Source organism: Mustela putorius, unplaced genomic scaffold, assembly GCF_011764305.1.
Source record: "Mustela putorius furo isolate JIRA1106 unplaced genomic scaffold, ASM1176430v1.1 tig00003836_pilon_pilon_pilon, whole genome shotgun sequence".
Lineage (NCBI taxonomy): Eukaryota > Metazoa > Chordata > Mammalia > Carnivora > Mustelidae > Mustela > Mustela putorius.
In genome coordinates, this window is record NW_025421989.1 from 27,558,201 (window position 1) to 27,585,668 (window position 27,468).

At 34.3% G+C, this 27,468-nt stretch overlaps 1 protein-coding gene across 3 annotated transcripts in view; it reads right to left on the reverse strand.

Annotated features, from left to right (window-relative positions):
* DMD (dystrophin) overlaps window positions 1-27,468 on the reverse strand; it is a 2,119,021-nt gene that overhangs the window by 1,184,978 nt on the left and 906,575 nt on the right. For all 3 annotated transcript variants that reach the window (XM_045089435.1, XM_045089434.1, XM_045089436.1), the window contains exon 42: window positions 9,194-9,388. In XM_045089435.1, the coding sequence (XP_044945370.1) occupies window positions 9,194-9,388 (195 nt within the window). The remainder of the gene's footprint in view (window positions 1-9,193; window positions 9,389-27,468) is intronic.

A 27,468-nucleotide genomic window follows, 5' to 3' on the forward strand; every position in this document is an offset into this window, starting at 1 on the left:
GTTTTTTTTTCTTTGAATGTTTAACAATACACATTAGGATTTAGAAATAAGCATACTTGGATAAAAGTCACTGAATTAGATTGAACTACTATATGCAATTGCCAATATTTGAACATTTTGATCTACGTAATGTCAATTCATAAGGCTCAAATGAATGCTATTATAGTATTAACATGCTCATGATTACCAATTTAAGCAGTGAAATGAATACAGACTAGCCTTTCTAAATGGTAAAAGGAAAAAAAAGCAAATAACAACAACAAAAAAAACCCCTCAGAACCCCAAGAAAAGGAAAAAAAAAACACTACTGAAGAAATCATTCTTCAATTAGAACTGCAATTTCAATGATTTTAAGTAGTTAGTAAGTCAGAGTTCTGAAATCTGAACAATGAATTTTAAATTACTGAAAAAGAGTAGGGAAAAAATGAATTCAACATATTTCACTGGAAAACAAAACTCAGAACAAAACAAAATAACAAAGCAACCTAAAAAAACAGCATCCTATTCTTGGTAAAAGCCATAGTGCATAGAAACTAGGGAATGATCTCGAGTTCTCACATCCTCAAGAGAAATCTAAACAGTGAGTTATTTATTTAGCACCTAAAATTATTAGAAGAATGAAAATTTTATCCCCAAATAAGTAATACTTAGCAATGGAAATATACTAAAGGGAAATGACTGACAATAAGTAAGAATCTCTAAAAGAAGTTTTTGTCAAAAACAAGTGTGGTTTTTTGTTTGTTTGTTTGTTTCTCTTTATTTTTCCTATGTGCATTCTCTTTGACGTCAGATTTTTTTAACCTTTAGGCTATTTGCCAAATCTGGAAATAACTTTATGTATATTTTATGTTGCTGTCAACATTTTATTTAGTTTTCTACATATAGATAGGCAATTGTATAAGGTATACTACTTTTTAAAAGATCATTTAAGATTTATATGAAAATTTAATTTATAATGATTTTTAGGATTTGAGATGTTTGATGATGTAAATGGGTTTAAAATTGTGAAACTTAAATAATTACACACTTTTTACAAGAATTTTTCCATATGATTCCACATGCTTTCATTATCTTCGCAATCATACTGCTGAAAAGGCTGGGACAGGTATTATCATGAATCTAATTTCAAAGTTAAAAAAACTGAGACCTATGCGATTTGCTCAAGGACACCAGCAGAAAGAGTCAGATTTGGTATGTGAATTTTTGTCTTTTATGTTTGTATCCAGTGCTTTACCAACCTCTGTATCCTACTGCCTGTCATAACCATATAATGGAAGCTCAGTGAATGTAAAATGTTACTGATACTTCAATTACTTGTGGATTTCCTGCCACACATTTTCATAAATGATTGGCTTAAAATTCAGTATGTACAAACCTAGGTAGAGCAAATTCTCCATGCTAGTATACATGCATAGATTGTTAGACTTTGCCTATGTCTGGATGATTTAACTCAGTGTGTAAGAATATAATGTGCAAGAGGCTAATTTTGTTTCTCTTTTAGACCTGGTACTGATTAACATTGCTCTGTCCTCTTTGATCATGGAGTCCATATCTGGATTTACAAGACTACTGTTCGTCCCTTCAACAGATGTGCACTGAGTGCCTATTAAGTGCTTGGTACTGTTTTAGGAGTTGTAGATACAGTGGTGAACCACCACAACAAAATACTGTTTTTTATGCCTAGTGGTTGGTGCATGTGATCTTTGGTGGTCACCATGGGGAAGAGGTCAGAAGGAGCAGCTGGCTCATTTGCAAACCATTCTGAGTGGTGAAAACTGTATCTTTTGCTGTTGCTGACTCTGTATCACTCTCAAAATCAATGTAGCACTCCAGCTAAATGGGTGTACATACACTTAAACACATGTGTATGTGTTTTTAGATCTATAAAACCCTGCACTATTGTTTCCACATTTTGCGAAGGGGGAAATAATAGCTTTAAGCAGTTTTAGTGAATAAAAGTGCCTTGAGACCCTTTGTAACTTGGTTAACAGAAGAGCACACAACTTTCATTTCTAAGAAAAAAAGATTAGAGAAACCCATTAGTAGCTGTTGTGACAGCAGCCATTGGGGAGTAGATCTATCTTAAAATTGGAAAAAGAGAAATTGGCGAACCAAAGACTCAAACTCCAGTTCATTTTCACTCTCTGGAATTTGTCTTTATCTGACAGATGAAGGCAACACCCTATATAAATCTAATTCTTATCCTCTTTATGTTCCATCCAGCTACCAGGCACTACATTAATGACATATCAAATTGGGAAAAGTGTTCAATCAAAAGGCATTGAAGTACTTATTAATTAGATTTTTCTGAGCTTTTTCTAAAGAAAAATTTTAAAGTTATTTTTAGTGGCTTTATGGTAAGTTGCCCTTTTGATTTTTTCTGCACAGTTTATGGTCCACATGTGAAAAACACTTTGTAAATACAACTATATATTTTGGCCAAAACATTCTCCATAGGATGATGCATGGTCCTTGCATAAATAAAAAATCAGTAATTATATATCACAGATCAAAAATGATAATCTTAACTTGTCAAAGAACAGCCTGAATGAGTGAGTCATGAATAGAAGGAAAACATACCCACACCTTAACTGCAAGTTCAAAATTTCGATCATCCACATTAACTAAACATCTTAATGTGAAAGCTTCTGACTTCTAGAATTTATAGGATGGGGATTATCAAAATAGTCTCACTGAGAGAAATGCAGTGGATTGGGTTCTTAAAGTACATTTTAGCAAAGATGGGAGTACTGTGCTGCAAGAAGTCAAAGTAGGACAACTGCTGGGCCTGATGAAATACTCTCAGGGAGAAAATGAATAATTTCCCAATAAAGAGACATATATATAAAATATTATATAAAATATATTATATAATATATAAAATATAAAAGAAAGCTATATGAAAACACACATAAATATGAACTGGCATAGCTACAGTGTAGTAAATATCTATAATCTCTTCATCATTAGAGGAATGAAAAATTAAGTACTATAGAAATGATTGAATTAGGATTTAAATCACGGTGAATAGATTAATATTTGTAAAGTAATTCACAAATATAAAGAGAAAATTGAACAAATAAATCCGCAATCATAAAAGCTGTGGAAGAAAGGAATTATAAATGAATAAATGTGTTAGCTGAAAAATGTGATTTTCTCAGAGAAATCACTAAATGATTACGTTATTCAAAATGTTATACAAAGTCCAAAAGATCAGTTTTTACAATGTGGTGACACATTAAATTTAAGTAGAAGTCAGAAAGCATCAATAATCAAATTTTACTTTGACATTTTGTATGCTCCATGATTACTTAATCTATAATAATTGTGAACTTCTCTTGTTCGAACATTATTAAATTGGGGGAAAATCTAGCCCTTTCTCTAATATGCTCTTGTAGTACACATGCACAGAAACATTCTTTTATTTTCCTTAAAATATTTTGTTCATATTTGTACATGAGGTATCTCCTTCTATTATTTGGATACCCTAATAGCAGACTAGAAAAACAGTTTGCTCATGACATTAGTTTTGTCCTCATTCAAATGACTAGCATTATTCAATTTATGCTTAAATGTGATAAAATAGATTCTAAAGGAGAAAGATCTCGATCAGGCTGATAAGATCTCATTTCCAGTCCTTTTGCCCCTGCTTGAATGCACCAGGGGCAAAGTGTAAATATCAATGAGAGGAAATGTTACATGCCTCAAGGAGTCCTTTGCCAAATTCACATGACCACCTAAACTCTCCTGAGCCCCAAATCTGCTAAGAATAGGCCATACATCCATGCTCAAGTTTTGGTGTAGATACAGAAAAGACTCTGCTATCTCCACATGGAAAACATTACCAGATTCTGAAAATCTCTCCTTTCCCCACCCTTGCCCAGGCCATCAGCCTCTCTTCTCCAACTGCCCCCCATGTTTTCACTCTTGATCCCCTATAGTTCTACACTATTACTTAGTGTAATCCTTTTTTCAGAAGATTTATTTATTTATTTTAGAGAGCAGTGAGTAGGGAGGGGCAAAGGGAGAGGGAGAAAATCTCAAGCCAACTCCCCACTTAGCATGGAACTTGATGTGGGGCTCAATCCCACAACCCTCAGACCATGACTTGAGCCAAAGCCAAGTGCCGGATGTTCATCTGCCTGAGCCCCCCAGATGCCCCTTTAGCAATGTAATCCTTTTAAAATATAAATCAGATCATGTCATTTATCTCCTCAAAAGTCTACAATGGCTCCTATATCACTCAGAGTCAAAGGGAGCCTTTACAATGGCCCATCAGGCCCTCCGCAATCTGGACCCCCAGAGCCCCTTTGATCTGACGTCCTGTCACCTTCCTCTGGCTTATTCTCCTCCAGGCACACTGGCCTTCCTGCTGTTCTCTGATCAAGGTAGGCACACTCCCAACATGTAGGCCTCTGCACTGACTACTTACTACGTCCAGACAGTAAGGCTGAGTGCTAGGCTGACTCCCTTAACTTCTTCAAATCTTTGTTCTAATGTTCACCTTATTTAAAATTGCAATCCCACTACTTGCCATTCCACCTACCCCTGCCCCTTTGGTAGTTTTATACCCCTTATACCTCTGTTTTCTTTTTAAAATCTTTTTAATTATAACTATCATATTTAAATATACTGATTATTTGTTTATTTGCTCATATGCTGTCTCCCACTGCTATAATTAAAACTGTATGAGGGCGGAGTCCATTGATTTTGCTCACTGTTTTTTAAGGACTTAGAGTGATGCCAGGTACACAGTAGGAGCTTAATAATTATGTTTGAAGAAATAAAACTTCACTTGTTAAATTCACAGCCTCTCCTTTTTTTTTTTTAAAGGATTTTATTTTTTATTTAGTTGAGAGAGAAAGAGAGCACTAGCAGAGGTAAGAGCAGAGGGAGAAGCAGGCTCCCTGCTGAGGAGGGAGCCTGATCGCAGGACCCTGAGATCATGACCTGAGTTGAAGGCAGATACTTAACTGAATGAGCCACTCAGGCACCCCTCTTAGCAGTCTGTCCTAACAATTTCCTTTTAGGTCTTGAGGGCCCTTAAAAAAGCTGTCCCAGTCAAAGAAGACTGAGTGACTTTGATTTACAGTCTTTGGCTTTTTAAGCTCACAGCAAGCTCTTTCCAGTGCTGTTAAGGTTGAACAGCTGCTTCTGCTTCTAGATCCTATCTAAACTCTGCATTGGGCCCAAGTATCCTGTCAGCATCTGTGAGATTTGCTCATGTACCCACACTTCTTGTCACCCTCTTGCCTTCTAAAAATACAAAAAAAAAATTATCTACCTCATCCATAACATCTGTTTATTTTCAACTAGAATCATCGGTTTAGATGAGAGAATCAAAATGATTCATGTCTGACTTCTCTCTTTCCTTCCTTTTCTTTTCCTCTTTCTACCTTCCTTCTATCCTAATTCTGTCTTTCATTCCTTCCTTTTATGGACTCTTCTTAAACTTTCATGGATTCATTGAGAATTAGAACCCATAACATTTTCCCTATAAACTGGGCATGACAGACCTCAGTATTCTACTGTGTTTTGTTCAAAGTCACCTTTGCTATGCTCAATATAGTGCTCTAGAAAAATTTTTGTGTGAGGAGGTTTAGTATAATGGTTTATAGCTCAGATCCTGGAGCTACTTTGCTTGGCTTCAAATCCTAGCTCCATCAATATTACGTGTTCCAACTGTGTCAAGTTACTTCATATTTTTTTTCAGTTTCTTCATCTTAAAATGTGGAAAATAATTTTAAATATTTCACAGAGTTGTGGTGAGGAATGAATTAGTTCATAAATGTAAGTTATTAAGAGTGCGTGACCACCAGAAGAACATTGATTTTTCATTATGGTGAAAGATAAAACATGGTTGTCATCCTTATTCTAAGCCATGCTCTTACTTTTGTCCTAAAACTTCACCTTTCTTAAGGCCAAGGTCTAACTGAGCAACTAAGGAACTCCTTATTAGAAAAGTAGCACAGTCATTGGGGAATTGCCCATCAAGTTGAAGTTCAAGATTTCTGTTAGTGAGTGCTGACTAAATTGTGCATATGCCATTATTTCTTTCAAAATTTTCATAGGTTGGATGCTTGAGAAGCTTATTCTAAGACTAGAATGTATATGCACTGGATTTAGTTGGGAGTGATCCTAAGAAGCACCAGTGAGGCAGTGGAGAGGGTAGGGGAGGAATCCAGTTAACCACATTAATATTTGGAAAGTATTGTGCACAGTGGGGTCTCAGTCTGCTGGGGAATTTCAGGTCAAAGTGCAGAGCATGTCTCAGAGCTTCTGCAGCTGAAGATGTGGATGAGCAATGCCCTTTATCCACAGAAAGCCAGCTGTCATTGGTTGAGATTTATTGGGAGATGTCGTGATACAGAGCCTTAACTCTCTGACACTTATGAGTTGAGACACCCACCCCTAGGCAGAATCCCAGGTACTTGCAATTGGCAACGCCAGTTAAAGTACAGGGAGCCCTGAATGAGAAGGGGGTAAGGTGAGGCCCCAAGAATAATGCAGACACCAATACAACCAAAGCTTTCTGTAAAGTCAGGTACATGGAGGCATTAGTATAAATCCTTTCCACTGGGCCTCTAAAAATAAATTATTGCTGCTTTCCTGACAAGAGGTCAAATATTTATATCTCTCAGGGGCAAAGGTTTAGAAACTTAAAAAGTTCTATGTTTGTACCTCATTATTATTTTTATTGTCATAAGAATATTTAATATGATATCCACCCTCTCAACAAATTTTTATGTGTACACTACATTACTGCTACCTATAGGTGCAGCGTTGTCCAGGAGATCTCTAGAACTGATTCTTTTTGCATTTTATATCCACTTAATATCAACTCCACATTTACCCCTGCCCCTAGTACCTGGAAATCACCATTCACTCTCTTTTATGCTCAAGCTTTCATTTGGGACAGTTTAAAGCAAGATTTGATGATTTAACATAGTAATTATATTTGAACAAGTTCTAAGACAATTGACATTTTTTCTTAAAAATAATTATTGAAACTTTCAAAAATTTAAATTCTTCCAAAACTAGTATACTATCCTTTGTGCAATGAATATTATAACTTTTTACATATAAACAAACACAATCAAATACAATGTGAATATTGGATTTAATATAAGAATAAATATTACTTATGTGTATGTCCCTCATTTACTGCTAGCTTTGCCTTAGCTAATGTATTAGCTATTTAATGCAGATTTCCATATGTAAATAGGTGTTTTCTGCTTTATTCTTGTCAAAATGATTAGGTAGCTTTCTGATTCAATAAATTTATGGAAATTGTATGTGCTGTATTAGTTTTATTATGTTCAGAAAGTAATTATTTTAACTTATTACACATCACTTGTGTTATAGTGTACTTTAAAGAAATATGTATGTTAAACCACAGCAATACCTACTACAGTTCTGTAATTTGATTCATACAAATCTGTCAGGAATAAAATCAACCACAATTTAATTTCAAACCTTCCCAACCAGCAGCTGTACAATTTATGCACTACTTTTCTATTTTTACTACTGGATAATGACAATGATGAATGCCTTTAAGAGGAAATACATATTCATTGAAAAGACTGAGATCAAACTATCCCCTTTCAAAAGGCTCACAAAGGTAGGAAGCCCATTTGTGTGCTGTCGGAGATTTGTTGGTAGGGAGCTGGAATTATGCCCAAAACTGCATCTAATGAGGATTCAATAATCCAGTGAAATTAAACCTGCAATGATACCATTTTATAAACTACAGCAATCAATACAATCACAATTGGCATCAGCTATAATACTCTTAAACATATCTGGAAGAACAAATGATTAGCTGAGTGTAGCAAGAGGCCCATCGTTCTGAGGGTGCCAGGTTAAGAGGTATGAGGACAAAGATATTCAATTGGCAACTTAATAAGTTTAAGGTCACTGCTCTCCTGACCCATATGTCTGGGAACATGGAATGAAATGAATATTAGCTCATTAGCAGTGATTTACATGTTGAATGACAATGATGAACTTATAAACTGTGCTGTCATGTGAAATTAGTTAATGTGAATAATGACAAGAATGTTGGCATGTCTCCTTTATCAATTGATCAGGTTTCTTTTCTTCACTGCATCCACCAGCGATCTGACTTTTATTTCAAAAAGAATAAGAAAAAGTATCATACTGAAGTGGATGGAGTAGTTCCAGAGATCCATGCCTTTCTTATTTTATTTTTGCATGCAATTTTAAAGCTTATTTCATTTAATGTAAGATAGTAAATGCAAGTCACTCAAGATATTGAAGCTCTGATTTCCAAAACAAACAGCTTTATCTATCTGGATACGTATGCAGACAAATGTGTGATATGGAATGAGCTCCCAAGAAATCATTTAGAGTATAAAATATTTTGGCTAATACGTGCTGCTGAGAGCAAACTTATCTTCTGTCTATAATCTCACACTATTTGCATTGAAAAATACTGAGCTCTGGCTATACTATTTCATTTTGAGTATAAAATGTATGATCACAAAAATTATCTTGAGACACACATTATTATGTACATTTTCTTGATGCTATATTCATCTATCTTCAGACACTTTCCTCTATAATTCAAAAACTATTGCCTCATAATATTTTGTCTTAGTGTGGGATTCAGAAACGCAGTTGGTAGTTTGAAAAACCCTGGATTTGGGTGGTAGCCTTTGCCTGGGAGTTTAAAGAAATATTTCATTGCTTTCTACTCACTCAGATTCCATGTATTCTAGTACTGATACTGGCACTAATTCAAAGTTGAATATGCATATTATAAGTAGAAAACATAAAACTAAAACTGTATGCAATAGATACCATTTAAAATCTTATCTACTCTCTTTTATGGGAGAAGAAAGGAATGTATTAATTGCGAATATATAGTTACTCCATCAAAGCATGGTTTTGGTAAGTCCTTTCTGCCCTGAATCTATGTAAAACTATTACTTTTGTCTGTTGCCTCATTTTAGAAAGTCTCCCAACATTAAATATTATAAAACACCTCTTCTGGTTTATGTTTCTCTTTCTATCCCAGATTTCTAGAACTAACCATCCTGTAAACAGTTTTAGGAATTCCATATCGAAGTAAAAATAGCTTAAGTGTGTACATTTAAGTTAATTGTTCTGATACTGCAAATGACCTAGGTGAACATCTCGTAAAAATCTAATAAAAATGCTTTGCTTTTACCTTCAGAGACTCCTCTTGTTTAAAGAGATCTTCAAAATCTTTAGCACAAAGTTCGGGAGCATTAAGAAGTTGTTCCACTTCTGATAGGGCTTGTGAGACATGAGTGATCTCAGTCAGGTAAGTAGAAGGCACATAAGAGATTTCCAAAGGCATATCTTCAGTCATCACCATCACTGACTCTTCATGGACAGTGTGCTGGTATAGACATACAAAAGAAGAATTCTTTTAGCTTCCTAATAATGAAAAGATCTCTACTGAGTTTAATAAATTCCAGTTTATAGCGGACAGAAGGCTGAAAGTGAATAAAAAGTGCATGATGATAAGTCTAGTAAAAAGGTTATTGTTCATACACCCTCTTCTCACAAAAAGTATTAGAAGCATTTAAAAAATAAGAGATACGTACACATTAGCACCGTGAGTATAAGAATGAAAGGCCAAGAGCCATGGGGTCATGAGAGGGATAGTTTTACTCTAAGAAAAGGATAATTTTTACAACTGGTTTTTAAAATGTAATTCTAAGATTCCTGGAAAATTATGTATGGGATAAAATGGTAGGGGCTCTACATCAGTACTTTTCCTCCCAAAGAAACCTCTCCTATACTTTTTTCCCCTAAATTAGATTGAGGTACAAGAGGGACAAAGCAATTTTGGCTGGTATATACTTTTACATTCAGCACCCTTCAAATTCTAGACATCAGCTCTCCTCTTTAATGCTAGTTTCCTGTTAAGTTAAGCTGCTAATGTACTAGATAAGAAAGACTGAGGATGGAATTCACATTTTAATAAGAACTCCAGAAGGCCCTAAGGTCTAAGGAAGCACTAGCCTCTCTTATGTCCACACTTTTCCTACCTGCCATTCAAGTACTATGATTGACAGACATTTGGAGCTTAGAATCCTTTTGCATTTGGCCAATAGTGCCTCTTTCCTTACTCCTTATAAAAGCATGAAATAAATACTATTTGGCACACAAATTCAGAAAGACAGATGACCTCTGCTCTCTTCTGTCTCTACTATAAGCAACAAAATGCTTGTAATTGAAATTAGTTTTCCAGTAACTTTGTTTTGAATTGATCAACTGCCATCTGCCTGTTGATGAGGTCAAAAAGGGTTTCAGTGGCAGAGTCTCTAGAGTAGTTCTGGTGATCAGCATGCTAACACAGGCATCTATTACTGCACAGGTTTTACGACAAAACCATCCTCATTTTTGCAACAATGTAATTAAATTAAGTTTAGGATCTCAGAGTAAATTCATGTAAAGATAAGTAAAATTATAAACTGCTCTATTTATACTTTCCTATTAATTTCTCAGGTCCAGGATTCCTGTACTCAGTTCTTACATAATATAAAAATAATTGTAATCTAGATGTCTCATTTACTTATGACACTGCAAATTCACATAATTACACAAATTAGCTTAAATGACATAATTACACTTTTTACAAAGTTTGATGTTGTGTATATATCTTGACTGAATATATGGTACATATTCCTTCATGATGAAAGCATGAGAATCTACATGCACTTCTAATTTTACAATTCAAATAATACTAAAATTTTGGGCTAGAGTTTTAAAAGGACAATCTTCATATTTAACCACATATTTTTAAATTCAAATTCTCAATCTCTTCATTTCAAACAAAACTTCCCACCAATTTTAAAGAAAAATAAATCAGCAGACATTTGAATGCACAATTTTCATGGACATATTAATTTCATACCAACTAGTAGAGCTAACACAAATCAAGCAAATTCACTGAGACTTCCATATATTCTACTATACTAGTGACTATTGTTTTTTAAAAATTTCTAAGTTAGTAAGTTGTTTTTCTTTGCATCAGTTTCTTCAATTCCTGGGATAAAGACAGTTCTATGTTATCTGAAACAAGAATGTTCCCATACTGTGTTTCCATAATGGTGAATTTTTCTTTCTTTTAATTATATACATTTTATACCTCTAAATTTTTTTTTAATAGAGTTCTCGCCTGCCTCTAAATTTTTACAGATTAGTGGGTTTTGTTATTAGGGACAAAGTTGGGTAGAAGTAGTGGTTTATCTTTTTCAGCCATGCATATACACAACAAGTATGTATGTGTGTATTTTTGTCTAACCAAGGAGTTTATTGTTAGAATGAGACATACCTTCAAAATATTTTAAAAAACATCTGAGTTTCATTTAAAAAATCAATGTGGGTTCCAAAATCTTTTAGTGTCTGTCCTCATCATTTTCTCTTAAAAGGAAAATAATTCCAAATTCTTTACATCATCTTTCTGCTTCTTTTTTGACATGTACATTCCCTGATCTTCATTATCTACACTTGAGGTGCTCACATCTATCTTAAATTCATACTGATGACTTCCAAATATAATAGTTATGGATTATACATAGCAAAAGATTTAAATGAACAGTTAAATACAATAGAGAAAAAATACATAAAAAATAAACTCACATTTGACTTATTGCCTTGGACTTAACTTTCTGAAACAAAATTGAAAACCCAAGTTTCTAATTCTTTGGTGTTTGTGGTTAATGACATGTTGTTGTACATACCAGAATTTTACATAAAAAGGTATGACTGACACTAATGTAACATTGTGCGTTAACTATACTCAAAATTTTTTCTTTAAAAAATTAATTTATGTAAATAATAATTAATGTTAACCACACAGCTCTGAAGACTGGAGTTTTAAATCTCAACAAATAAGATTTGCCCTGGCTGTAGGGGACCTGGGTGGCTCAGTCAGTAAAGCACCCAACTCTTGATTTCTGCTCAGGTCATGGTCTCATGGGTTGTGGGATCCAGCCTCGAGTTGGACTCTATGTTCATTGTGGAGTCTGCTTGAAAGATTCTTTCCTTCTACCCTGCCTCTCATATAAGTAAATCTCAAAAAGAAAAAAAAAAAAGAAAAAAGATTAGCACTAGCTATAGTCCTCACCTAGAACTCTAAGGAAGTAAACAGCACACTGGCTTCTCATTTGTTAAGCTTTTCACTACTTGACTAAATGTCTGGCATAAATTATTTTATTACATATTGATTCATGTCTTCTTTTCTACATAATAAGTATTCATCATCACATCAAGAGAAAACCATTTCTAACCATATTTCAACGGAAATCTCTTATAGGGGAATGGTAGTGGCATCTATTGAAATTCAGAATTTTTCAAAAAATTGTAATTTCGTATCTGGTTCTATAAACTCTTTTTGCTTTTTCTTTTCTTGAATGATGAAGCCATCACTGACCTGATTGCAATGCACTTCAAAGACGCATTAGCCATTGTATTGCATACAGGCCATGCCCTATTAACATGTATATTGCAATCATTTTCAAGACTATCATATACAGCCTTAGAGTAACTGGTACCAATTTATGAAAATAAATGGACTAACTATACCAAAACTGATTTATTTCATGCTCATACAGGGCATGAAGAAAATCTTCAGAATACTGAGAAATATTAAAACTGTTATAGCTCATGAGAATAATCAAAGAAATAGAAAGACACAGTCTATCACTTTAGAAAAGATACAAAGAAAACGTTGCAATCTTTGTTATTCTAAACTACTGATAAACTAGTAATTTTTTTCTTTTGTAAAAAAAAAGTAAATTAGAATGTCTATAATGCCTTCCAGTTACAGTTACCTATGAACACTGATTCAGATGTATTTTGTGAATTAAATTGAAAAAGGTTAGTGACCATGTATTGAAAATATTTAATGAAGACTGATATATTGGAGGACTTAGTTTCTCTTATCATCTCATCATCATAGACAGAAGAAGTTAAGTGGTGCTTATCACCTGAATAGAGAAAGCTGAGGGATAGTCCTCAGAATAATTTCAGAATAATTCTTTGACACCATTGGGAAACTATCAGCTCATTTTCTAGAAAATTCAGTCTTATGTATCTTGACTATTCTCATTTAGTATAAACTTGTAATAGATATAATACATTTTAACACAAAGAAATGTATGATAAGTTTAAAATATAAGAAACAACTAAAAATTTTAATCAACAGAGTCAGAAATTTAGAGATCTAGTTTACTATCTACTCTTTAAAATTCATCATTGCTTTTGACAAAGTCATGCAGTTCTATAATAAATAAACTATATCCAATGAATGACTTTCCATTTGGTTTAATAAAAATTCAGTTATTTAAAAAATCAGTATAATTGTAAGTATCATGCTCATTTTCTCCTCTTTATACATAATCCATACACTCGTATTCAGATTTTTCCTTTTCATCTGAATTGCATTAACTTTGCCTTGAATAATTATATCCTTCTGAATTCTGATGTGTACAAATCCTGTCTAACCTTTTGAAAATCAACTTGCTTTTGTTAATGTTCTTTACCACCTTATATCATTATAGAAATTCATGCATCATTAGCAAGGAAGAACTGTAGCCATACTAATTCATTTTATTTCTCTCTGTTCATATTCAGTTCTAACGATATATACACAAATGAGTATACTATCCTCATTTTTGGCAAATGAAAATCAAGAAGTGGAAGAAAGTCTCAAAGTACCTATTTTTATTAACAAATGGAAAGCTCAATTGATGTGTAAAAGAATTATGATAGGATAAAACTGTGATTCGTAAAACTTGAAGTGGAAACAGTTTCAAGATTTTGAACTATGTGCATAGGCATAGGTATCATTCATAAAGTCTTAAATAAACTTTGGTTTCTCTCAAAGTTTAGTCATCACATTCTTTTTTTTTTTTTAACTTACATTTCATTTCTTGAAGGGCCACCTAACTGCCCAAGATAGAGGCAATCCCATTTTGAAACAAATGGTGCATTATATCTACGTTTTTAAAACAAAGTATTTTCCTTCATGATTTAAAGGATTTCTGTCTCCTCAATATAAGTTTCAAATGTGTTGTGGTTACTGGCCTATTTATAAGTTATGAGGTCAAAGAAACTCAAAAAGAAAAATGTACTTTATCCTATATTATTAGGATATAGTCCTTAAAATACCTATATATCTAATATAAATATGATATACAGAAGATAGGTCAACACATTCAAAGTCTAGCTCAAAAAAAAAAAACTGGCATCTGGACCAAAAAAACTATAATACAGTAATGTAGCCATTTTTTTCACTCCATTAAAATTAATAAAGACAAAGATGGGCTAAATCTTTAAAAGAAAACAAGATTATCTATTAATGCTTAAAGTGCCCCATGACATGAAAATCTGTTAATGTGTATTTGATTATCTTTCCTCAAAAGGGCATTCTTCAATAGTATAGGTTATTTTAAAATAATAACACAATACCATGTAAATCCCAAATATGATTACAGGCTTTTTATGAGTTCTGATAGGTCATAAATGACAAGCAACTGAAAAAGAACTTAGGTAGCTCCCATTCCCATTCTCAAAAATATTCAGAGAAAGACAATTAAGTTTCCTCCTAGAGATCATTACAGTAAGAAACACACTTAAGCTATTTTTATTTATTTCTCCTTGGTCATTTATATAAATTACAATCTTAAAAAGGGAAATCAAAAGATCAAATTTAGCAAAAGATACTGCATTAATCCACAGACAGAAAAAAAAATCAAATAATAAAGTATACAAAAAACAAGAATATGACACAGATGGGATATGCATCGGTTTAGTCTTTCCTGTTTACAGTTTTGGATACACATATATGCCAGGGCAGTACTAACATGCTGACAGGACTCAGCGTTCCATGTGTTTAATTAAATCACTGGGTAGAAAGATTTTAAATAATCAGCCTAATGAGCCCAAATAGATTAGTTATGATCTTACATAGAGAAAACAGCAATGAGAGAGCTTGATCTTAGGTATTCCCACCTCCTTTATGCATCATCTAGAAAACTGTTTCTGTGAAGTTATGTAAAAAGAAAAGATCAACCCTCAAATGATCATTCAGTGATTGATCAACAAACTGTATTAAGGTTATAGCTTACCTCCCTTTTGTTCAAAAATAAGGAGACATGTTAAAGAAAGCGATCAGTATAAAATAGTGCAGAAAATCATCCTATATAGTCCTATTATTTATTTTCTAAAACCAAATTACTGGTTCAGGGAAGGCTGTCAGTGAAGGGGGTATGCAGGTGAAGCATGATTTGTCATTCTCTAAGTATGTCCTACTTCTAGAAGGCCAAGTATGTGTAGTGTCCTGCGTAATGGGTCTAGCTGCTGGACTTGCTCTTTCATCTGTCCCATGGTAATTCTTCTCTTCCAAGCATCAAATTTACGTAGCTCCTCAGGGCCAAGCTAAATTGCCATCTAATTAAACTGATAAACTAAATCTTGATAATATGTTAATGGCTTATAGTGGTTTAAACTGTTAATCCTCCACAGGATAACATTTGCATTTTAATAAGGATTTTCAATAAATTAACATACATTAGTAACTTGGTAGAATTCTAGTCACTAAGTATGGCCTGTGAGAGAAGTAAAAGAAAAGGGTTTTGGTTCCCACCAACATATATGGCCCACCTTGCAAGAAATCATGAAAAAAATAACAAAATAACTTCAAAGGTAAGGTTAGATATCCAAGATGTCTTACAATGTAAAATAAATGTACTAAAGACTCACACATAATTAGCATATATTTGCTGAATAAATGAATAAAGTAAGTATCAGTTTAAAAAGGCAATTTAAAAAAAAAATAGATGTTTGACTAGAATTGCTGGGATCTACAGTTGTAAAAAATATCCACCTTGGAATTCTCAGACTGCAAATGGAATATTCTCTTCATTTCATAATGTAATCTTCATTGGTATAGATTTAAAAGTATTTCTGATTTAACCATGTCACATTTCTCCAATTCAGTGCACACCAGCTCATGCTGTTACACGTAAATGTCTCAGCTTTTCATTTGTCTCTGTTATTACTGTAACTCATTATATGTGAACAAAAAAAAGATGTAATTATTTGGGAAACTGTCAGACAGATACTTTTAGGAGATGTTCATTTTAGCCCCTTTCATGGAGGTCTACAATACCTGTTAGATTAGAGTGTCTGAGAAGACTATCAGTCAATAAATCTTTTTAATCCTAGCTAATTATTCCCAAACTGTTCACACAAAAATTTCAATCTATATACCTAGTATATATTTTATAATAGGAAGCTATTCTAATATATCAGCTTGTCAATACCTGATACAGGGGCTTTTCATATGTTCACATGTGAAAATGAACACACATGTACATATACACATATATTTATTTTAAATTGAAAATAAAATTAATACAAGAAAAATAGCTTTGGAATTACTTTAAATTCTACAATTATTTGCCATACTACCACATTACTTAATTTCTATTGCCCTGTGGTTCTTCTAGTTTGAGTGGATTTTATAGAATAGACTCACAATATTAATTTATACATTATACTCATCAAAAATTTCATAAAACCTGGTTATCATTTATCTCCACATTATTTAATGTGGCAGTTAAGTACATATTTCTGAATATGCTTGTGCCATAATTTTTTAAATGATTTTTTCTTTTTTAAAAATGTGATAGTGCTAAGTCAGTCAGACACAGAAATATACTATATGATCTCACTTGCTGAATTTAAGAAACAAAACAAATAAGCAAAGGGAAAAAAAGGAGAGAGAAAAACCAACCAAGAAATAGACTCTTAACTACAGAGAACAAACTGATGGTAACCAGAGGGGAGGTGTGTGAAGGGATGGGAGAAAATGGGGGATGATGATATAAGAATACACTTAAAATGAAAAAAAATAAAATAAAATGGTAAGAAAAAATAAAAATAAAAATATGATAATGAATATACCCATAACTGCATTGTCCAATATGGTAATCCTTAGCTACACGGGACTATATTTAAATTTATTTTTTTAAGATTTTATTTTAATTCCAGTTAGTGAATGTACAGTATAATAGTAGTTTCAGGTATAATGAAATTTGGACTTGCATCAGACCTCATACAGGCCACAATGGAACCTAGGACAAAGTTGAAGTTAGAAAGCAATGAAAACTGGAAGATAGTGTCTGTAGCCTACAGAGACTATTAAAAGAAAAAGAGAGATTCAAGAACAATTTTACCACCCAAAGAATCTGATCTCACAATTGAAAGAAAAAAGATCATTTTAAAAACACAAGTATTAAAAGGCTATACACCCTTATAGACTTTTTAGAAGGAAATTTCTCAAGTACTGCAACCAAATGAAAAATAAAATATAACAAATATTTCTTTCTTCTTTTCTATTTTATATAGAGAGAGCACACACACATGTGCACAGGGCAGGAGGACAGACAGAGGGAGAGAGAAAATCTTAAGCAGGCTCCATGCTCACTAAGGAGCCCAATGACTTGGGGGTCAATTTCATGTTCCTGAGCTGAAATCAATAGTTGGAGGCTTAACTGACTGAGTCACCCAGTCACCCTATAACAAGGATTTCTAAACAGGGATAAATAAAGAGTACAAAGAAACAGTGATGACCAATAAGCTCTGTGGGTTTTTCATTAAGTTTAATAGAATAACAATAGTTTGAGTATGATTTGAGTAGTAACATGACTTAAATTACTGATTTTTAAAGGTTTTATCTTGACTTGAATGAGGTGTTGCTGAGGAAATCATACTGGTGGGGAGAGCAATGGTCATACTTCCTTTTGGTACAAAACTACACAAAGAGTATGGTTAAAGATTGTTGAAAATAAGAACCTAAGCACTACTAAAGAGTAAATGCAGAGTGTAACTTAAAAATTACCTGCACTAAGGGGAGGGATGCAGTAGAGTATAAGAAAGATAATGAATTACAGAATTATAGATACAGGATAAGAGGAAATTAAATTATGCCATATGATAGAAGAAATTTAAACAATTATACTTATAAGAATTATTTTAACTATAATGTATTTGGTTAAATTTCCTTATTCAAAGATCAGTGTCAGACTGGATTAAAGTACACAAACTATACATAACATATACACATATATAATCTGCTTATAAGAAACACATGAAAAAAACAATGTCACAATAGTGTATAATATAGTAATAGGTGATGTTGCATCAGGAAAATAATTTGTGAAAAGTTGAAATCAAATAATACCAAATGAAGTATAGTTCCAGGACAAATGGGTTCAAGAGAGCTACTGTAGTGATAAAAGTCACAATTTTTACCAAAAAAAGTTATAGTCATTGTTATGTCTCAACATTTGGTTGCATCCTACATGAGATAAAAATTACTAGAAATAAAAAGAGAATGTGATAAAATCACAGCTATAATTGATAGCTTCTATATACCTCTTCCAGAATTTGTTGGATCAAGCAGACCAAGCAAAAACAAAACCAAGAATAGAGATTTTTTTTTTAAACCAACAAGCTAACCTTAATCTACATTTTGTACACAATGAAAATGCACATTCTTCTTTTATATTATAGGGACATTAAAAAGATCATATACCCACAAAAAATTCAAAAAAAAGGATAAAAAGATTTCAAGTCATCTTTTCTTATCATAAGCTAATAATCTAGAAATGTAGAAAAATAACGGAATAAACTTTGATACTTCTAAAGCTGTTAAAAAGGATGCATCAGGTCTATACACATTGCCTGGAAAAATGTCCTTGATAGATTGTTCTACTTAAAAACCATACAAAGAATGAGGCAAAATTTTTAAAAATGGAAAAGCATATTCATATATATAATACTTATGGTTAAGCAGCATAGAATATAATATGAAAAGATAATACTAAACTGCAAACATTTTTTCCAGAAGGAGTAGAATTGGCAAAAGGAATAAAGGGAGAGTACTACTGTTTTCTAAATATACTTCATATTGATTCAACCGTTAGACTATTATTGTATTACATTTAAAATAATCATAGAGGGGAGGAGTCAAGATGGTGGAGAAGTAGCAGGCTGAGACTACTTCAGCTAGCAGGAGATCAGCTAGATAGCTTATCTAAAGGGGCAAACACCTGCAAATCCATAGGCAGATCGGCAGATCGGAGAGAAGAAGAACAGCAATTCTAGAAACAGAAAAACAACCATTTCTGAAAGGTAGGGCTGGCAGAGAAGTGAATCCAAAGCAACAGGAAGATAGACCCTGGGGGGAGGGGCCGGCTCCTGGCAAGCGGCAGAGCAACGGAGCACATAATCAGGACTTTTAAAAGTCTGTTCCACTGAGGGACATCGCTCCAGAGGCTAAACCGGGCTGAAGCCCACGTGGGGTCAGCATGGCCTCAGGTCCCACAGGGTCACAGAAGGTTCAGGGGTGTCTGAGTGTCCCAGAGCTTGCGGGTATTAAAACAGGGAAGCTGGCTACAGAGACAGAGCCAAGGAGTGAGCTCCCAGCTCGGGTTTACCTTGAACCGGACACAGGCTCAGTGAGCTCAGAGCGCAGCCGGATGTCAGGCAGACGGGAGTTACTGGGCGCTGTTCTCTGAGGGCGCACTGAGGAGTGGGGCTCCGGGATCTCCGCTCCTCTGGGCCAGAGACTGAGAGGCCGCCATTTTCACTCCCATCCACCAGAACTCTACGGAAAGCACTCAGGGAACAAAAGCTCCTGAAAGCAAATCGGAGCGGGTTACTCAACCTGGCCCCTGGTAAGGGCAGTGCAATTCCACCTGGGGCAAAGACACTTGAGAATCACTACAACAGGCCCCTCCCCCAGAAGATCAACAAGAAATCCAGCCAAGACCAAGTTCACCTACCAAGGAGTGCGGTTTCAATACCAAGGAAAGCAGCAGAATTCCAGAGGAGGAGAAAGCAAAGCACGGAACTCATGGCTTTCTCCTGTGATTCTTTAGTCTTGCAGTTAATTTAATTTTTTTTTCATTTTTTTTTCTCTTCTTCTGCTAAATTTTTTTTTAACTTTTAACCTTTTCTTTTTTAACGTTTTTAAACTAGTTTATCTAATACATATATATATATATATATATATATATATATATATATTTATACGTTTCTTTATTTGTTTTCTTTTTTAAATTGTTTTTTCTTTTCATTTTTTTTCTTTGTTTCTGAACCTCTTTTTATCCTCTTTCTTTCCCCTCACGATTTGGGATCTCTTCTGACTTGGTTAAAGCATATTTTCCTGGGGTTGTTGCCACCATTTTAGTATTTTACTTGCTCCTTCATATACTCTTATATAGACAAAAAAGGCATGGAAGATATTAGAGAAACCCTCTCGAGAGATATAAAAGCCCTTTCTGGAGAAATAAAAGAACTAAAAACTAACCAAGTTGAAATTAAAAAAAGCTATTAATGAGGTGCAATCAAAAATGGAGGCTCTCACTGCTAGGATAAGTGAGGCAGAAGAAAGAATTAGCAATATAGAAGACCAAATGACAGAGAATAAAGAAGCTGAGCAAAAGAGGGACAAATAGCTACTGGACCACGAGGGGAGAATTCAAAAGATAAGTGACACCATAAGTCGAAACAACATTAGAATAATTGGGATTCCAGAAAAAGAAGAAAGAGAGAGGGGAGCAGAAGATATACTGGAGATAATTATTGGGGAGAATATCCCCAATATGGCAAAGGGAACGAGCATCAAATTTCAGGAGGTTCAAGAACGCCCCTCAAAATCAATAAGAATAGGCCCACACCCCGTCACCTAATAGTAAAATTTACAAGTCTTAGTGACAAAGAGAAAATCCTGAAAGCAGCCCAGGAAAAGAAGTCTGTAACATACAATGGTAAAAATATTAGATTGGCAGCTGACTTATCCACAGAGACCTGGCAGGCCAGAAAGAGCTGGCATGATATTTTCAGAGCACTAAATGAGAAAAACATGCAGCCAAGAATACTATATCCAGCTAGGCTATCATTGAAAATAGAAGGAGAGATTAAAAGCTTCCAGAACAAACAAAAACTGAAAGAATTTGCAAACACCAAAGCAGCTCTACAGGAAATATTGAAAGTCCTCTAAGCAAAGAGAGAGCCTACAAGTGGTAGATCAGAAAGGAACAGAGACAATACACAGTAACAGTCACCTTATAGGCAATACAATGGCACTAATTTCATATCTCTCAATAGTTACTCCAAATGTTAATGGACTAAATGCCCCAATCAAAAGACAGAGGATATCAGAATGGATAAAAAAACAAAACCCATCTATATGTTGCCAACAATAAACTCATTTTAAGCCCGAAGGCACCTCCAGATTTAAAGTGAGGGGGTGGAAAAGAATTTACCATGCTAATGGACATCAAAAGAAAGCAGGAGTGGCAATCCTTATATCAAATCAATTAGATTTTAAGTCAAATACTATAATATGAGATAAGGAAGGTCACTATATCATACTCAAACGGTATGTCCAACAAGATCTAACAATTTTAAATATCTATGCTCCCAACGTGGGAGCAGCCAACTATATAAACCAATTAATAACAAAATCAAAGAAACACATCAACAGCAATAGAATAATAGTAGGGAACTTTAACACTCCCCTTACTGAAATGGACAGATCATCCAAGCAAAAGATCAACAAGTAAATAAAGGCCTTAAATGACACACTGGACCAGATGGACATCACAGATATATTCAGAACATTTCATCCCAATGCAACAGAATACACGTTCTTCTCTAGTGCACATGGAACATTCTCCAGAATACATCACATCCTCGGTCCTAAATCAGGACTCAACCGGTATCAAAAGACTGGATCATTCCCTGCATATTTTCAGACCACAATTCTCTGAAGCTAGAACTCAACTACAAGAGGAAGTTTGGAAAGAACCCAAATACATGGAGACTAAACAGCATCCTTCTAAAGAATGAATGGGTCAACTGGGAAATTAAAGAAGAATTGAAAAAAATCATGGAAACAAATGATAATGAAAACACAATGGTTCAAAATCTGTGGGACACAACAAAGGCAGTCCTGAGAGGAAAATATATAGCAGTATAAGCCTTTCTCAAGAAACAAGAAAGGTCTCAGGTACACAACCTAACCCTACACCAAAGGAGCTGGAGAAAGAACAAGAAAGAAACCCTAAATCCAGCAGGAGAAGAGAAATCATAAACTCAGAGCAGAAATCAATGAAATAGAAACCAAAAAAAAAAAAAAAATAGAACAAATCAGCAAAACTAGTAGCTAGTTCTTTGAAAGAATTAATAAGATTGATAAACCCCTGGCTAGACTTATCAAAAAGAAAAGAGAAAGGACCCAGATAAATAAAATCATGAATGAAAGAGGAGAGATCACAACTAACACCAAAGAAATACAATTATAAGAACATACTATGAGCAACTCTACGCCAACAAATTTGACAATCTGGAGGAAATGGATGCATTCCTAGAAACATATAAACTACCACAACTGAACCAGGAAGAAATAGAAAGCCTGAACAGACAAAACCAAAACAGCCCAGGGCCAGACGGTTTCCTGGGGGAATTCTACCAAACATTTAAAGAAGAACTAATTCCTATTCTCCTGAAACTGTTCCAAAAATAGAAATGGAAGGAAAACTTCCAAACTCATTTTATGAGGCCAGCATCACCTTGTTCCCCAAACCAGACAAGGATCCCATCAAAAAAGAGAGCTATAGACCAATATCCTTGATGAACACAGATGCGAAAATTCTCACCAAAATACTAGCCAATAGGATTCAACAATACATTAAAAGGATTATTCACCATGACCAAGTGGGATTTTTTCCAGGGCTGCAAGTTTGGTTCAACATCTGCAAATCAATCAATGTGATACAACACATCAATAAAAGAAAGAACAAGAACCATATGATACTCTTAATAGATGCTGAAAAATCATTTGACAAAGTACAGCATCCCTTCCTGATCAAAACTCTTCAAGTGTAGGAATAGAGGGCACATACCTCAATATTATCAAAGCCATTTATGAAAAACCCACCGCAAATATCATTCTCAATGGAGAAAAACTGAAAGCTTTTCCGCTAAGGTCAGGAACATGGCAGGGATGTCCATTATCACCACTGCTATTCAACATAGTACTAGAGGTCCTAGCCTCAGCAATCAGACAACAAAAGGAAATTAAAGGCATCCAAATCGGCAAAGAAGAAGTCAAATTATCACTCTTCACAGATGATATGATACTATATGTGGAAAACCCAAAAGACTCCACTCCAAAACTGCTAGAACTTATACAGGAATTCAGTAAAGTGTCAGGATATAAAATCAATGCACAGAAATCAGTTGCATTTCTCTACACCAACAACAAGACAGAAGAAAGAGAGATTAAGGAGTCAATCCCATTTACAATTGCACCCAAAACCATAAGATACCTAGGAACAAACCTAACCAAAGAGGCACAGAATCTATACTCAGAAAACTATAAAGTACTCATGAAAGAAATTGAGGAAGACACAAAGAAATGGAAAAATGTTCCATGCTCCTGGATTGGAAGAATAAATATTGTGAAAATGTCTATGTTACCTAAAGCAATCTACACATTTAATGCAATTCCTATCAACGTACCATCCATCTTTTTCAAAGAAATGGAACAAATAATTCTAAAATTTATATGGAACCAGAAAAGACCTCGAATAGCCAAAGGAATATTGAAAAAGAAAGCCAATGTTGGTGGCATCACAATTCCAGACTTCAAGCTCTATTACAAAGCTGTCATCATCAAGACAGCATGGTACTGGCACAAAAACAGACACATAGATCATTGGAACAGAATAGAGAGCCCAGAAATAGACCCTCAACTCTATGGTCAACTAATCTTCGACAAAGCAGGAAAGAATGTCCAATGGAAAAAAGACAGCCTCTTCAATAAATGGTGTTGGGAAAATTGGACAGCCACATGCAGAAAAATGAAATTGGACCATTTCCTTACACCACACACAAAAATAGACTCAAAATGGATGAAGGACCTCAATGTGAGAAAGGAATCCATCAAAATCCATGAGGAGAACACAGGCCGCAACCTCTTCCACCTCAGCCGCAGCAACATCTTCCTAGGAACATCGCCAAAGGCAAGGGAAGCAAGGGCAAAAATGAACTACTGGGACTTCATCAAGATCAAAAGCTTTTGCACAGCAAAGGAAACAGTCAACAAAACCAAAGGACAACTGACAGAATGGGAGAAGATATTTGCAAACGACATATCAGATAAAGGACTAGTGTCCAAAATCTATAAAGAACTTAGCAAACTCGACACCCAAAGAACAAATAATCCAATCAAGAAATGGGCAGAGGACATGAACAGACATTTCTGCAAAGAAGACATCCAGATGGCCAACAGACACATGAAAAAGTGCTCCATATCTCTCGGCATCAGGGAAATACAAATCAAAACCACAATGAGATATCACCTCACGCCAGTCAGAATGGCTAAAATCAACAAGTCAGGAAATGACAGATGCTGGCGAGGATGCGGAGAAAGGGGAACCCTCCTACACTGTTGGTGGGAATGCAAGCTGGTGCAACCACTCTGGAAAACACCATGGAAGTTCCTCAAAATGTTGAAAATAGAACTGCCCTATGACCCAGCAATTGCACTATTGGGTATTTACCCTAAAGATACAAACGTAGTGATCCAAAGGGGCACGTGCACCCGAATGTTTATAGCAGCAATGTCCACAATAGCCAAACTATGGAAAGAACCTAGATGTCCATCAATAGATGAATGGATCAAGAAGATGTGGTATATATACACAATGGAATACTATGCAGCCATCCAAAGAAATGAAATCTTGCCTTTTGCGACAACATGGATGGAACTAGAGCGTATCATGCTTAGCGAAATGAGACAAGCGGAGAAAGACAACTATCATATGATCTCCCTGATATGAGGAAGTGGTGATGCAACATGGGGGCTTAAGTGGTAGGAGATGAATAAATGAAACAAGATGGGATTGGGAGGGAGACAAACCATAAGTGACTCTTAATCTCACAAAACAAACTGACGGTTGTTGGGGGGAGGGGGGGTTGGGAGAAGGGGGTGGGGTTATGGACATTGGGGAGGGTATGTGCTTTGGTGAGTGCTGTGAAGTGTGTAAACCTGGCGATCCACAGACCTGTATCCCTGAGGATAAAAATATATTATATGTTTATAAAAAATAAAAAATAAAAAATTAAAAAAATAAAGTAAAAAATAAAGTAAAATAAAATAAAAATTAAAAAATAAAAATAAAATAATCATAGAAGCAAAAAGACAGAGTTTGCAATGGTGAATAAAAACTTTATATAATCTATTTATGAGTAGTCATGGCTTCATACAATTGGCTTTACCAAAACAGGCTGTTTTCACTCAACCAAAGTTGTATGAAAACATATACTTTTCAAAAAAATTTTTAATTCCAGTAGGAAAACATATACTATTAATTGGCTCTTAGGGAATCATAGACCAAAACAAATGCTTACAAAAGCAAGATGAATGTATATTGGAAGAATGCTACATTATCACTGAAAACAGCCCTGATGGCCTTCACTTGTGCATCTACATGACTGAAGAGTCCTGGCAGTCAAAGGCACTGATTTTGCACATGAAGGAAAGAGAATTATTTTTAGGTATTTAAGGTTCCTGAAGATGAGTAAGGAACCTTAAGAAAACTGTTCTCCTATTTAAAGGCATCCACTGTCACATCTACTTTGACTGCTCTGAATAGTTCAATTTTATTTATTTATTTATTTATTGATGTATTTATTTAGAGAGGAAGAGAGTGCAAGCAGGACATGGGGAAGGGCAGAGGGAGAGAGACAGAGAGAATAGTGTCTTAAATGGCTTAGTGCAGAGCCCCACAAAGAGGTGATCAAGACCCTAGTGGAGTCCAATGCCCAACTGAGTCAACAACCGAGGGGCCCCTAAAAGTTCAATTTTAAACAAAGAATTACAATTAAAATAACCAGCAAAAAATATACCCTAACCAAACAGGTAGTTAGCGAAGTTTAAAACAATGACTAAAATGGCAGATTTTTGTTGTAGTTTTGAAATGACTTCTTTGATGGTTCTCCTGCATTCTAAATTGCTTTTGTAAAACTCAAGCTTTCTAATTTCTTTGGTCCAACATATAAGATTATCTTCATTGAAATGACCTTAATTTGAAGAGGTACTAATAAACTTGAGGTATAATAATATTTTAAAAATTACATGGTATTATCCCAAATACCATGAGTTTGATAATTACCCCACATTCTATTCTCTTTTCATATATCCACAATTTTTTTATATGCCTGTAATAAAAAGTAGGGAGTTATAAAACAGAACTTTTGGAACTAAACTTGGAACTTAGGAGAGAAAACTATAAAAATGACAATTTTGATGAGTTTAGCAGGCATTTTTATCAAAGGCAAAGTGTATATTTTATGAAATAAACTTTTATATGCAAACATAAGTATACACACAGGAATTTATATGTATTTATATGTATTTAAATATATATAGTCATATATATATGCACATACACATGGCATAGATAGATGATAGATATTCAGGTAGTTAGATATTTAGATAAATTAATCAGCTAGCAGGAGTGTTTTGTGATTTAGGAAGCTAATATGCCATATGCCATTATGTGCTACACACTTTTATATTTAGTAGATGAAAGATTAATGATTTTTTAACCTAATTTTATTGAGGAAATAATTAACTGTTAAAATAATTCAATTATCTATGTTAAGTATAAACCAAATCAAATAAATAATAATAAACACACATAATCTCTTCCTCTGCCTCTTTGTGTCATGCTGTGCTAAAGAGTTTCTCAGGGCCACGCATTCATATAATCTTACATGCGGGTCCTTTTTGGCTCACATCAAGGCTGCAGCTATTATTTCATATTTCTGTCCTTCGCCTTTGCCTTTTGGCCTCTACTGGGAGCAGAACAACAAGGTAATTACATTTATTAGAATTACCTCTATAATCAGAGTGAAATTAAAAAAAAACTTCATAAAAAGGACCTGTATTTTCCTCTCATAAAGAAATTAAGTAAGCTTTGGACTTCATGATCTTTACCAAAACAATTTAGGAAATCCAGAGGCCTTTTGTTCTATTCCTTTTCTGATTCTTGTCTGTGTTCCAGATAATTCATAATGATGTCCATCTGACCTGTGAATGAATGAGTTGTTGTGTGTGTACAAAACTATTATGTTTAATGTTATTTTCTAAAATAATATACTTTTCCAAGTTACAAATAACTTTGTAAAATATGATAGTCACTGAACAAAACCATTTTCTTTTCACCAAAGATTATGCTCAATTCTTTCAGAGGGTTTTGTGAGTCTAATGACACCTTGGGCTTAATGTGCTCCACTTTACAATCAAGATAGTTTCTCCTGAAATAGCTTGTTCTCTGTCAATGTTCCAGAAAATAATTATCATTGTATTTGTTTCCCATT